We start from the raw sequence: 12977 nt of genomic DNA, 5'->3' as shown, positions 1-12977 counted from the left end.
TCGGAGTTAAGAAGATTAATGCATTCAGTGTTATTCTGGGGTGATCTACTGCGGACATATTTCCATAAATCTTTGGGGTTCCTTTTAAGATTGCTTTCTATGGACGTAATGTATGCAGACCGATCACGATCATACAGTGTTTTACAAAGTGACCGGTATTCTCTAAATTCTAACTTCCATGTTGTCACCCCATTCTTTTGAGCTTTCCTGTGGGCACGCTCTTTGCCTTTTAGCGCCGACCGGAGTTCACTCGAGAACCAGAAAGGATACTTCGAAGATTTGGATTTTTTTAGTGGTATATATCTGCGCATACCTTCTTGCAGTACTTTGGTTAATTCGCTGGCCTGAAAATTTGGGTCATTTGACGCGAAGATTGCCGACCAATCAAAATTCGACAAGTACTGGTAAAAACTAATTTAGTCACCTGCAGCAAAATTATAGCGGGGGAGTTCGGAAACACGTGGCTTGGCCTTTTGCACATCACTATGAATAGGTAGTACTATAGATAAGGGTGGATGGTAATTGTCCGGGGTAACCAAACCAGTAGGGCTTATGTTGACACTGATGTTTTCGATGTTTGAAAAAGAAAGGTCAAGTAAGCTCCCAGCAGAGTTCACAACGTGGTTGCACTGTTCAAGACCAGTAAATGAAATAAAGTCCAGTAAGGCTGAGGCCTTTTGAAGAACGTAGGTATTGTAACGAGAAATACTAAGGTCACCCCATTCTATTCCCGGCGAGTTAAAGTCACCGAGAATCATGATACGGTGTCTAGGATGAGAGGAAATTACATTTTCTATCGATGTTAAGCAAGTTTGAAAAGAAACCGGAGCTATGTTAGGAGCTAAGTAAAATGCACCAAGCAGGACGCGTTCGCCACCGATGCAACACAATTCAACCCAGACAGACTCATCCTCTGTCTCAAGGTCTGCGCGCCTCACGCATCTAAATGAGCTATTGACGGCTATCAAAGCTCCCCCTCCCGTGCGTGTGGCACGGTCACTGCGGAACACGTTGTAATAAGGCGGAAAATAACCTTTAGACGAGATACTGGGTAAGAGCCAGGTCTCCGTAAGAACAATCACAGAAAAAATTGAGGAAGATACATTACAAAAAAACTCGCTAGCTTTAGTCCTTAGACCACGGACATTTTGATACAAAACGTTAAGAGACCTATTCATGAGTGACCTGTTCATTTTCTAACTCAGATGCGTGCAGGTGACGATCATGAAGAATTCCCTGGAAAGGTTTAAAGAGGCAGTTTGTCGGCCATAGGCCCGGGTCCTGCAGCTTCTGAAATGTTTCGTCGTCTACTGCAACATAAAATGAGGCATATGATTCGTACTTGGTTTTCAGCCGTTTGCACATCAACGGTGCGATCGCGACGCTAGAAACATATGCCGACAACTGGGAAGACGATGTTTCAGGAGCCAGCTTTGTCACGAACAGCGCCTTTGATCGCCGATGTTGACTGGCGACCGACAACGTTTACTTGTTGCCAGTCCAAAGCACGCAGGTGATCGTTCCTTCGTTGGACGGCGATAGCCTGTTGCCTGTAGAAGTGGTGGGCTCTCACCATAACAATAATAATAATAATAATACAATACTATTCTTAATGTTTATTTTCTGCCTCAAAACATACAAGGAGAGACAGAAGAGCTCCAGAAAAAGCCATCATGACGGCTTGACTAGGCCGCAGTCCCCGGTCAGACGAGCAGCAGCAGCAACAGCAATGAACTGCGAAACCGTTAACAATAGCAAAAAGCAAAATTGCGCACGCGTATCTCCTTCGTGCGTTACATGACAAATGGGTGAAGGAATAACACATTCCTCAATAAATAAATAAAAACAAACACATACTTAGAGCCCAAACACATATTTAGAGCGTAATGATGTACCGAAAAATGCAACTGAAATACATTTTTTATACCTGCAAAGCAGTTCCCGGTGCGTAAATCTGAACAAATCAAAACCTTCAAAGTTATAAATGTTCAAAAGAGAAGTCAGAGCATATTTCAAGCCCTCTCAACCGGTATTTAAGCGCACTAGTGACACAAACCAAGATTTCATTGTGTTCCAAAACCGTAGTTCGCCGTTCTCGACATCCCACGGAGATAAACCAGGAGCCACTGGTAAAGCAGAATAGGTCGATGAAATATTCGCCTTAAATAATTGACCGTTGCATTAACGGGGCATAGTGGTGGCGCGCTACACCACTAATCGCCATTACACCGGACCAGCGACGATGACGACGACGACGAAGTTGCTGGCGTACCCTGTGCTGGCCATCTGACCGCCATCTTGTAAATAATGCAAATAGATCCTTCGCTTTCATCATGGTTCGTCTCATGTGCTCTGCCGTCACAGTACACTGAACAATATAACCCTACATTAGTTACCGTACCGCGTATACCGCGTATGACTTTGCCTTTTCATGAAGTTGGCTTGCGGGAAGACAGGAGTCCTTCCTTTGACGTCGAGGTCACTACGATGCCTCCTCTTACTTGTCTAAGGGAGACTTCTGTTAGGCCGATTTTTCCTGGGTCAAAATGTTTTGGAGTATTTCCACTATTTTTGCTCCTTCTAGTGTGGGTGACGTCACCACTAGCGCAGCGTGAGGTGGCTGCTGGTTGGTTTCTCTTTGTACTGAGTCTTTTTTATTGGTCGGTCCTTTCATTTCCCTTCTTTGATCAGTTCTTGTCTTGCGTAACTTGGACCGTCTAGGTTGTGTTTGCTGATAGCCGTTTCCATGCCGTAGATTTCCCCTTTCTATCGCTGGACGTCATCAGATGCTTTTAATGTGACCTCCTTCGTTTGGATAAACTCTTTGAGCAGTGTGTCGAATCCTTGCTTCAGACTTTTGATATTTTTAGTAAATGTCGCTATTTTCATAACTGCACCTATGAAACACTCATCACAGCTGATTATTTTTGTTAGCTGGTCACTGCTGTCAGCGCAGTGCGGAATGTCCGATGCAGTGTGTTCTCTGGTGGGCAGAGCGGGGAAATCTTTAGTTGTATCAGTTCCCCCGGTGATTTTGGTTCGTCGACTCTTCTTTAGAGGTTTTCACTGCGTACTGGAGTCTGAACTCTTTTCCGTGAATAACGCATGTTCGGAAGTTTGGGAGAGGCATTTGAGTGTGTTTCGCTTAGCTGTGCGCCGTCATTTTGCTCTTGTCGCATTCTGATGAGGCTCATTCATTGCCGCTGGTAGAAGTTGGCCCAGTTTTCTTTTTTTGTTGGGTCTTCAGTTTGTTTCTTTCTGCGTTGGTTTTTTCATCCTTTCACTACTACTGACATGTTCTTCTCCTTTTTCGTCTCCACCGCAAGCACTACGCTTCTTTGTTTGGCCTCACGAAGGCGAAACCGACGTTGCAGCATGGGATCGGGCTTTTCATAGCTTTTTTTTTATTTCGGTAGCTGTTACAGTTTTCCGCTCTGTTTTTTTCTCCTCCTTTTGGAGACTTCCGGCTAAATGTTGAACCCAACCGGCTCTCCTCCGGCAACCATGTGTTTGTTTACATCATCCAGTAAGGCTACGCCCGTGGTCCAGTTAGCTGAGAAGAGTAAGGCGTGTTTTATTTCCTTCTTGCGCTTAGTTTAGCTGATATCGACTCGTTGATGTCACCGAAAATGTTTCTGAGTCGACTAAAACCTAACACACGATCCTCCTTGCAGTTGTTGTCATGTTTGGAGCTTTTGAAAATTTTACACTATTGGGTAGGCCTACCGATAGCTGTCGCCTCCAAAGCTTTTTTCATGCCCTAAGTCGTTTCTAGGTGATGTCCTTGGTGTACAGAGATTCTCCGGTTGTTCCGCTTGCCTTCGATGCACGAAGGAAAAGCGTACGGCACATTTGTTCTATCTGAAATACGTTGAATGCTGGAGCTGGCGTTCACCGCTGCTGGCGAGTTGGATCTGACGTCTGGAACGCGACACTGCCTAAAAGTGGGGGGCCAGGCTCGTTGACGAGTATTCGTAGTTTGGAGGATTCTTGTGAACCGGGCGAAGAAGGCAGCCACGGCGACGTTTCCTCTACTGAGAAAACCTACTACCTGGAATGGGCAAATAGCATGTCCTAGGTAGTCTTTTGAAGAACTAGATGTTTATTTCAATTATTCATTGCCATTAAATTACGAAAAACATCGATTTGTGCCTTAGTTCTCTCAAACCACACCCATCGTGCGACCATTGCCACCTTTGAATGCTGGAATTTTTATTCTTTTCATTGTAGATGATTTGCTTCACATTTCGTGACCCAACCTTGCTTGCTTCAGAAAGGAGCCGGCAGACAGCTGTTCAGCCTGCTAGACGGAGGCACACAGAGGCAGACGGAGCAGCCTGCTAGCACCGCTTACGGCGAACAAGCACTGTGCCGTTCACTGCCATGTGACTTTTCACTTTGACTTTTCACTTCGCTACCATGTGCCGTTCTGCCATGTTTCAGCTGTATCCTTGAAAAGAGTCTAGGCGAATGAAGTCATCCAATTTTTCGCAGTAGGCACAAACCTCTCCAACGTTTTTTTAAATCACAAAAAGAACCCCAAACGCTGACTAATCGGGAGTAAACAAAATGAAACACTGACACTGAGTGAGTGACACCGACGTGCCAGCGCGCTTGGCGCGCTGTCATTCGGCGCGGTGTGGCTTTGGCACCCGGAAATGACAAAGACAGCGCCCAGTCAGCCAACTGGTGGCCTGGTGTGAACGCGCCTTTTACGAGGCAGAGAAAAGCCAGGTGAGCTCCGTAGTTGCGGGCAGAAAGCATCGTAATTTCGCGTCGCTGAACACGCGCATGGCGTCCAACCCCAGAGTGCGCCTCGGCTTGTCACATGGCAGTGAACGGCACAATACGTGTTCGCCGTAAGCGGTGCTAGCAGGCTGCTCCGACCAATTCTGCAGACGAGGGAATGACAGTTTCCAAATGTATCGAATATGCACAGATAACGTCGGGTGCAAAGTGTGTCGTGGCAGGGAACCAAAATTGATGTGTGTAAAAGCAGCCACAAGGAGAACATTCAAACAGCTATGCTTGTTGGGACACATTTCGAAAAAAAGGTTAAAAAAGGTCAGCGCCAACATCACTCATGTCGGAAAAGGGAAATGGAAAATATGGGAAGATATCACATTTGGCGGGTAAAATACAAGCTTCACTACATACAGTTTATATTTTTAAACAGCCTTTCCGAAATACCCAATGTAACTTGCCTTCTTAATTTGAATAACCCCCTGTTCCGGTCTCCATTTTTCAGTGCTTCCTTCAAGGACCTGGAAAGAGTTTCGGCTGTATCGATGGTTGCCAGTGCTGCAGGCTGGCAAAAGATATAAATTACGGCATGATTACTCGACAATGCTGGAAGAAAACGAACAACTGCAGAAAAAATCTTGGTGGAGGGGTGTCCTTGCAGACTGCTGACCTGAGAAAATAAGCCAAAAATACATCACGCTCAATAAAGTTACTTTTGCACATCGGTGTTCAGCTGCATCCTTGAAAAGAGTCTTTGCGAACGAAGTCATACAGTTTTTCGCAGTAGGAACAAACATCACGAACGTTCTTTTCAAAAACAAAAACAGGACCCCAAACAATGACGAATTGGGAGTAAACGAAATCAAACACTCATATATGGTTGCCTTTCTTCTGGCAGACCATTTGTTCTGGGAACAAAAAGAGCTGAAATACGCGTGAAAATCTCTATTTATTGTTAGCAGCTCCCGTACAAGTGGCAGCATTCTTTGTAAACGTCACAACGCAGTTATCACATTTCTGTCCTTTACTTGATATTAGATAAAGGACTCGCGTTTACGAAATCAGATCAATATTCAGCTGCTTTAAAATTTCAATTGTTTCCTCCTCCTTTTCTTCGAAACGACGGTGTGCTGCATGAAATGCCTGTCGCACGCACAACTTTTATTGCTTATTAAGGGCTTCTTAAAAAACGGCAACGTGACAGACACTCATTCAGTGACATGCAGCGTGGAGGAAGAATTTTGGGGATGAAACAGCCATTTTCACCCGTTGAAAAATTGGCAAGACACCTAAGCTTGCCTAAACGTGGGATTGGGAACACATTTCTTTTTAAATTCAGAGCATTTCTTTAACTCACAATGTCACCCGTTCTAGTTGTCCATCGTAGTCCGCACCCCTCCCCCTACACTATATAAAAAAAAATAATACTTACCGGCGCCTAGTTTTGATCCCACGACCCTGCGGGCGGAACGTAAGGTACATGGTGTTCTACGCACCGCGCCACAAAACCGACACAGAATGAAAGGCTACGAACGCGCGTTATATCCTTGACTCATTCAAACTACGTCCAGAAGCTGCTGATACAACGCATTCACTACCACCAACTCCCCAAACACTAAACGTTAACTCAATACACCCACCTCCTATGCGACGCATTTACTCGAGTCCCCCTCTCGGGAAGATGGGCCCAATTTTTTATGTTAAGATACGTCATCCTCTGCGTCTTATCTGCGCAGTTTTTTCGCAATTGGGACATTTTATGCTGTGTTTGTGCCTCTGTCAGGATTCTCTGGTCTGTAATCTTCGCGGACTGACATCTGGTTTTACCTGCAGCTAGTGCCTGGTTCTGTACTCTGCCTGCTGCGTGTTTGTATTTGTTTGCAGGTGCTTCTGAGGGGTGCTTTTATGGACGGACACACTTAAGAGCTGCCGCTGAGGCAGACATTTGGAAGTCGAGAGAGATCACAGACTTTCATAAAGGTGTTCAGCGGGCAATTGCGTACTATCCCTACCACCATTATTACCTCTCTCTGTGTTATTAAGTCGTCGTATGTCCTCTGTTACTAGCCCAACCATCTCTCTTAGATGTGAATGCGCTTTAACGTACCGTTGTCAAGAGAGAAGAGGCCGCGTGGTGACGGCCCCCAGTTAGCGGGCAATAAACGGAAAGAAAGAAGAACGCACGACCCACCCTTGTTTTCTCGCTTTAGCTCACATGTTAGTGCGAAAGTCCCGGTTTGATTAGGATTACTCGGTCTGTTGGTTAGCCGGAGAATCAAGACTGCAACGTTGCCGGTTAAAAAAAATTAAGTTTAAGCGGTAGATTTGCCGTGGCCAAACTTCGAGGGTAAGCAACGAAGCTAAATTCGCCGTACAGTCTGGCCCACGTGATGTGGTGAGCGCTCAGTGAATGCTAGTCAGCCTTACGTCGTTCAACGTGGATCTCACCGCCTTGAACAAGGAGTTAGAGCCCCACCTTCCAGTAGAATATATGGGTACAAAAACTCTGCACCACTGCTTGGATGGAGCAAAGACTGAATAGTGCCTATGCTGAAAACAACTATTGAGCAAAAACGTGCGGCTTCAGTTGAGCGAACTTCAGGAAATAGCGCAATGTCACTTGCCTGACTGGTTAAAGATACAACCGGCTTAAACTTTCGCCACGTAAAATAACACCATTTAGCGGTGACATCAGGAAGCAGCTGCCCTCTAGGGAGCAGTTTGAAGCATCGACCACAACAAAGTTTGGCACAAATATAGATATCACATTATCCCTGCAACCTCCCACCAGAGAATGCCGTAGTGTATGCAGCAAACTTGCCGACAACAAAAGCTTGCTATGAAGCTGCCAAAGAAACCTTAAAGCAAATATTTGGCGATGCTAAAAAAAATCAGAAGCCTTATTTATACCGCCTACAGTCCCTAAGAGTTTTTTCATTCTCCAAGACAGCAATATTAGGAAGGCTTTATGACAAAGGAATGAGCCAACTCGGAGGTCTTACAGAATTGAACGTGCGACTACGTTGTACCTTTCCATGTTATTTGATATACTGCCGAAGAGCTTACCAAAGGGTAATATAGTAGACTACCAATTGAAGAACGCTCACAAGCGATCTTTCTAAGCTGCGCTGCTAACAGACTCAGCCTGTTAGCGCCTGCAGAACCTCCTCAGTTTTCTGCCCCGCGAGATTGAATGCTGCGAGAAATGCGCCGCTATTCCTGGCAGTTCACGAGACTACATTATTGTCAACTCAAGCCAAATACTATCCCGAAGAAACACCGAGTTCCAACCACGTCCGTCTTCCACAATTCAGACACTAGCAAGAGGTGGTGCTGCTTCACCGAGCTAAAAACTACAAGAATCTTGTCTCAGACGAAGATGAAAAGGCTCTTATTTGCCGTGAAGGCTGATGCTTTCGTTGCTTGCTGCGTGGACATAGAGCTTCAGACTGCTGCCAGAGAATCGCTTGTCGATACAACGGACATCACGCATCAACACTCTGCTTCACGCAGTCTTCTCAAGAGCCAACCCTTTACCAACACGAGGATATCACGCTGCTGACGCATCGGTAAAGTCTACCGCCGACGTGACCATGCTGCTACAGGCATTTCGAGTCTCGGCCGTCTCTAAGAAAAAAAGAACCTCTTACGAGGACTAATTGACAGTGGAAGCTTACAAAGTTTCGTACAAGAAGACGTGTCCAAGAATCGGATGCCACCTGTTATAGCAGAAAAAGTCGCATGTTTATTAACACCTTTCGGAAATGTAATGAAGCTAGAAATAACTAACCGAATAAGCAAAACCACGCTCCGGAGCCAATAAAGCGACTAAAATACACTTCAGAATCCATATTGGTACCAGCGATTTGCCGGAACATTCACGGAGACGTTATCAATGTACCTTATCTACAAGGGGTAATGAACTAAGCAGGACAGACAGACGGGTGAATCGGAACAGGCTCGCGCAGGGCAATGGACAGTTGGCATCAGCGTGTTGATACGTGGTGATCAAATGGGGGAGGGTAAAAAGTAAGATGTCTGCCGACAGGTACCAACACTGGTCACCTAAATAAAACAGGGGACAGAATTAACGCCATTGTGTCAAAAATCGTGGAAGGCATGAATTATGAGGAGAAACAAACTGCATAAAATAGAGAAGGATTGGTCTAATTACATAAATTTGCGGAGGACTTTTCAACATTCCCGCCACAAGCTTTCTTTCGCAAACGAAAGATGGCGCCACTCGGCCAAATTGAAACTCGCCTAATAGTACGGATGTCCCCCCATAGAACAGTCACGTAGGATTGAGCGGCGTCGTTCAAGGGTCAAGTGGGAGAGCCGATTTCCCGATCGCCAAAAAAAACAAATCTTTAATATTTTAAAGCGCCTAAGCAAGGGAATAACAGTAATGCGAGAAGAAATGAACAGACTCACATAGCCACTGGCTAGATCCGGATACAGAAAAACCTACCGGCCATACCACCAACTTCCCGCACCGAAGGAAATCACATAAGCCCCATCATTAGGAAAGTGCATAAGGCAGCCGTAAAACTTGCAGTTTTTAACTCGAGACAAACTGAAAAGAACTGAACCTTCAGGGTGACAGAATGTATATCAAGAGACGGTTTTAACTGGATGGAGAGAACAAATAATGAAATTCGCAGGCAATCAATTCACTTGGGCGGCGCAGGACATAGTGAAGGTAACTGGTACAAGCCTTGGTCTTGAGGTGAACATAATAGGCAGCGGTTTCTTTTTGTTGTCGCTGTTGATGATGATGACGAAAAAGTTCTCATATTGGATCTTTACAATGCTTTTGAACGATCAAAGAAATCACTTTCCTGGGCCAAGGGAGTGGCGGAAAAAAAAATTGAGACAGGCCAAGGTATTGAACCCAAGCACCCCAGCCCCTTCCCAAGATACGAAAAGAATGGACGCCATCATTCACGTGTAAAGAATACAGTGACTCCGCATAAAAGCTTTACTTAACCAAAACCGGATCCAAACATACTCAAGCAATGCAAATATGACAGGATCAAGTTCATTTATCGTAAGTTGCAAAATATTGAGAGCACCGCGACGTACGAAAGTGCGAAGCAGAAATTGTCGTAGTTGACTACTCTGACAATCTTCTTGACAGCATGACCTTCCTACACACGGCAACGAAGCGGAAGCTGGAGCCATCTTCTTGGCAGTCGCACTAGCGGAAGTGTCGGACAGAAGCGTAAGCATAATTACAGACTCTCAAAGCGCATCACAATTTTGGCTGCCGGCAGGACACTTGTATGCTTCGCTAAGATACTCCCATCCAAAACGAAGAACGTTCAAGTAGACACCCGCCAAAAAAGCGTGGAAATAAACGAGGGAACGCCAAGGAGGCGTGCGAGCTATCATACCGTGCTCCTTGCGACCGCGAATACCAGACTACCCTCCAAGAAAAAATGGTATGAAGGTCTCAACATCCGCCGCCTAGGAACACGATCTTTCCATATGCCACAAGGTGTCTCAATGCCAAAAACTGTCAAACTATGTGCCTGCAAATCTACGTCGGTGCGGATGAGAACAAAAGACGTAAGCTTAAAACTGGGCTAAATTACGAGAAGCATCCACCCTCTTTCATGCGATCTAGCCTTGTCCAAGATATGCTTAGGCGCGAACATCTCAAACATTACATATTCCACTTCTATTAAGATATGTGAGGCAGCTTTGGCCAATTCTTTACTCATGATCAGTGCGAGCTGATTAAGAGGGCAAAAAAATAAGTTGTTTTATGTGTTTCCATTGACTTGAGGTTCCACCATTGAGCTCTCTACCGTATGTTTTCCCTCTTTTCTAAACCCCAACTATTTCTTCCTCAACAAAGGTTTTCACTCTCTTTTTGTCTCTCTCTCTCTCTCTCTTGAAAAAAAGCAATAACGGTAAGTACAGCCAAGACATTAGAGAATTAATATTTTGGAACACCGACCCTGGCACCTTCTCGCTCAAGCGCACCAACACCCCAGGCGAAACCTATCTTGCTGACAGGTCATCTCACAGAAAAGCAGGGGCTTCTCTCTACCTAGACCACGGCGATTAAAACGCCTTGCTACTTGTCGTTCCCTGATCGCTTACCTTTAGTGCTCGTAAAGGATAGACCTTCAATGTAGCCACTCCGTTCCAAAGTAGTCCCTTCGCGTCGAAGTACCGCTATAGCGCCGTACAATTTAAGACTAATAGGAAGTTGTCCTCTGTAACTTTTTTCTTGCCGCCGCATTATCCTGACTTTTGCTTTGCTCATCGCCGGCGCCCTCTCTCCCTAAAGGCAGGTCCGGTGGTGATGTTTCCATTCTGCAACACGGGAGGCTCTCGTTCTCCACCCGCTGATGCTCGCGGGGTCGTTCACCGTGCTGACGCGCTGTAAGCTGCAAGAGTGTTCTTTATCCCCTTTACGCTCGACAGAATTCACCAAGACGTCGTCATGGCGCGTTTAGCTGGCAGACACTTTATTAATTTACGGTTTAAATCCTTCGTGCTCGTTTTTCCAACGCATGCGCACTCCATCCTTTGGTGTGCTTTGTGCGCGCGGACACGTAGACGATTTTCCCCAGCCATAGAAAACTTCGGTGTAAAGGGCTTATAGGGCGTCAAAACAAACACTGAACTTAGCACTTTTCGCCGACATCGCATTAGTGTAGAAGGCTGCCAGCGCTGTAATCAAAGTGTGCCTGAACAAATCACCTGCTCGTGAGGAACTCTGTGAATCTCTTGTGCCAGTCATTTTTCTCTGCACGGGAAATTGCCGTGCCGCGTTATGTGCCTGGGCGGAGCCGCCGTTTTGATTACTGTGATCAAGTGGCCAAAACTTCACGTCGCGCCTGCATTTTCAGTAATCGATTCTACTTACGACATTTTCTTCCGAACGAGAAATTTCCTCAGGAACTTGAGATTCAGTATTGTTCCTGGACACCTTAAAATGCTGTGTCCAAAATTTCTTTGAATATTTTCACTCATACTAATTTATTGTTTAATTACTGAAGTGATAATGATATCACTCTCACAACAAAATATTTGTCTGTGTGAATATTGCTACGCTCTTTTTAGGAAATATAAATCTTTTTCTTCATTGCGACGAATAAGGCGAGTAGGTTATTACAGAAATGAGATATTATAAAACATCGCCGTAAGGTAGAGGATAAAGGAAGAAAACATACAGAACTAGCACCGGACATCAACTGTACTTTTTGTTGCTTACCAACAAGTATCTAAACCGCATTGGCGCGAAACGGTAGAAAAACCGGGAGAACACTGTGACAAGGCCGTGTAGATAAGTTTCGCGCTAGTAGCCAGTGCGGAACATATAATAGAGTTCTCGATTTTGCAGGTTTTACACACGGGGTCTTCACTACTCTTGTGTCCTCGTCTTTTGTGTCATTCTTAGCTGGCTTTTTATTGCTTCACACATTTTTTAACTGGACCTAGTTAGTACAACCACAAAGAACAAAAAAGACATCCTGAGAGAATTTCACTTCAAATGCAAGGAACCACAAATTTCATACAGTAATCTTACAAAAGAAGAATTTAACAGAGCATCGTGAGGCAAACTTTATTGGCTAAGAACGGAAGGTGGTTGCGGATCCTGAGCTCGCACTGTTGCAATTCAATTCATCGTTTTTTCACGTAATCTACAAGAGAGGTAACTGTAAGCGCTCGTTTCAAATCTATTGGACTCAGTTTTTCTATTGTGTAGAACTCCACAATCCTCCTTGGGTTTCTGAGCAGGAAACCATTGTCCGAGAAATGGCCCGTGACGTTGCCGGCGCTTAGCCACACAAACAGAGCGATTTTGTCAGTTTGAAGGTGCACGTCGAATACGTGCTTCCCGGGGCCTTTCGATGATAGCCTCGGCCCAGCCACTGCCGTGACCTATGAAAGAAAGACTGTCAGTAGGTTCAAGTTTACGGTGGCTGCTAATGAAGACAGCACAAAGGCGACAGACGTAAGAAACGCAGGAGACAGAACACGCGCTGATACAGGGCGGGTCCCGAATTCCCCTCCCTTTCTACGTCATTTGTCTTTGTACTGTTTGCACTACGAAATCACGATATAATATTTCATCAACCGATATTCAATGAACACAAATTTGAACTACAGAAAGAATAGAGTAAGCAACTGCCCAGTATACTGTGTGTGTTCAGCTGCGTTATTGGTAATGTAAAAAACAAGGAGTAATTAGTATTAAAGCCACGCTTTAGTGT

The 12977-nt window shown here is 45.2% G+C and overlaps 1 protein-coding gene across 1 annotated transcript in view; it reads right to left on the bottom strand.

Moving 5' to 3' along the window:
• Window positions 1–12384: 12384 nt before the first annotated feature.
• The window catches only part of LOC144140009 (beta-mannosidase-like), a 159945-nt gene continuing 159352 nt past the window's right edge, over window positions 12385–12977 (bottom strand). Inside the window, exon 19 of the mRNA XM_077672223.1 lies at window positions 12385–12645. Coding sequence (XP_077528349.1) covers window positions 12385–12645 — 261 coding nt within the window. The remainder of the gene's footprint in view (window positions 12646–12977) is intronic.

Source organism: Haemaphysalis longicornis, unplaced genomic scaffold, assembly GCF_048455015.1.
Source record: "Haemaphysalis longicornis isolate Haplotype H1 unplaced genomic scaffold, Haemaphysalis longicornis Haplotype H1 scaffold_5, whole genome shotgun sequence".
Lineage (NCBI taxonomy): Eukaryota > Metazoa > Arthropoda > Arachnida > Ixodida > Ixodidae > Haemaphysalis > Haemaphysalis longicornis.
The sequence above is the reverse complement of the archived record's forward strand: the minus strand, read 5'-3'. Positions and strand labels throughout refer to the sequence as shown.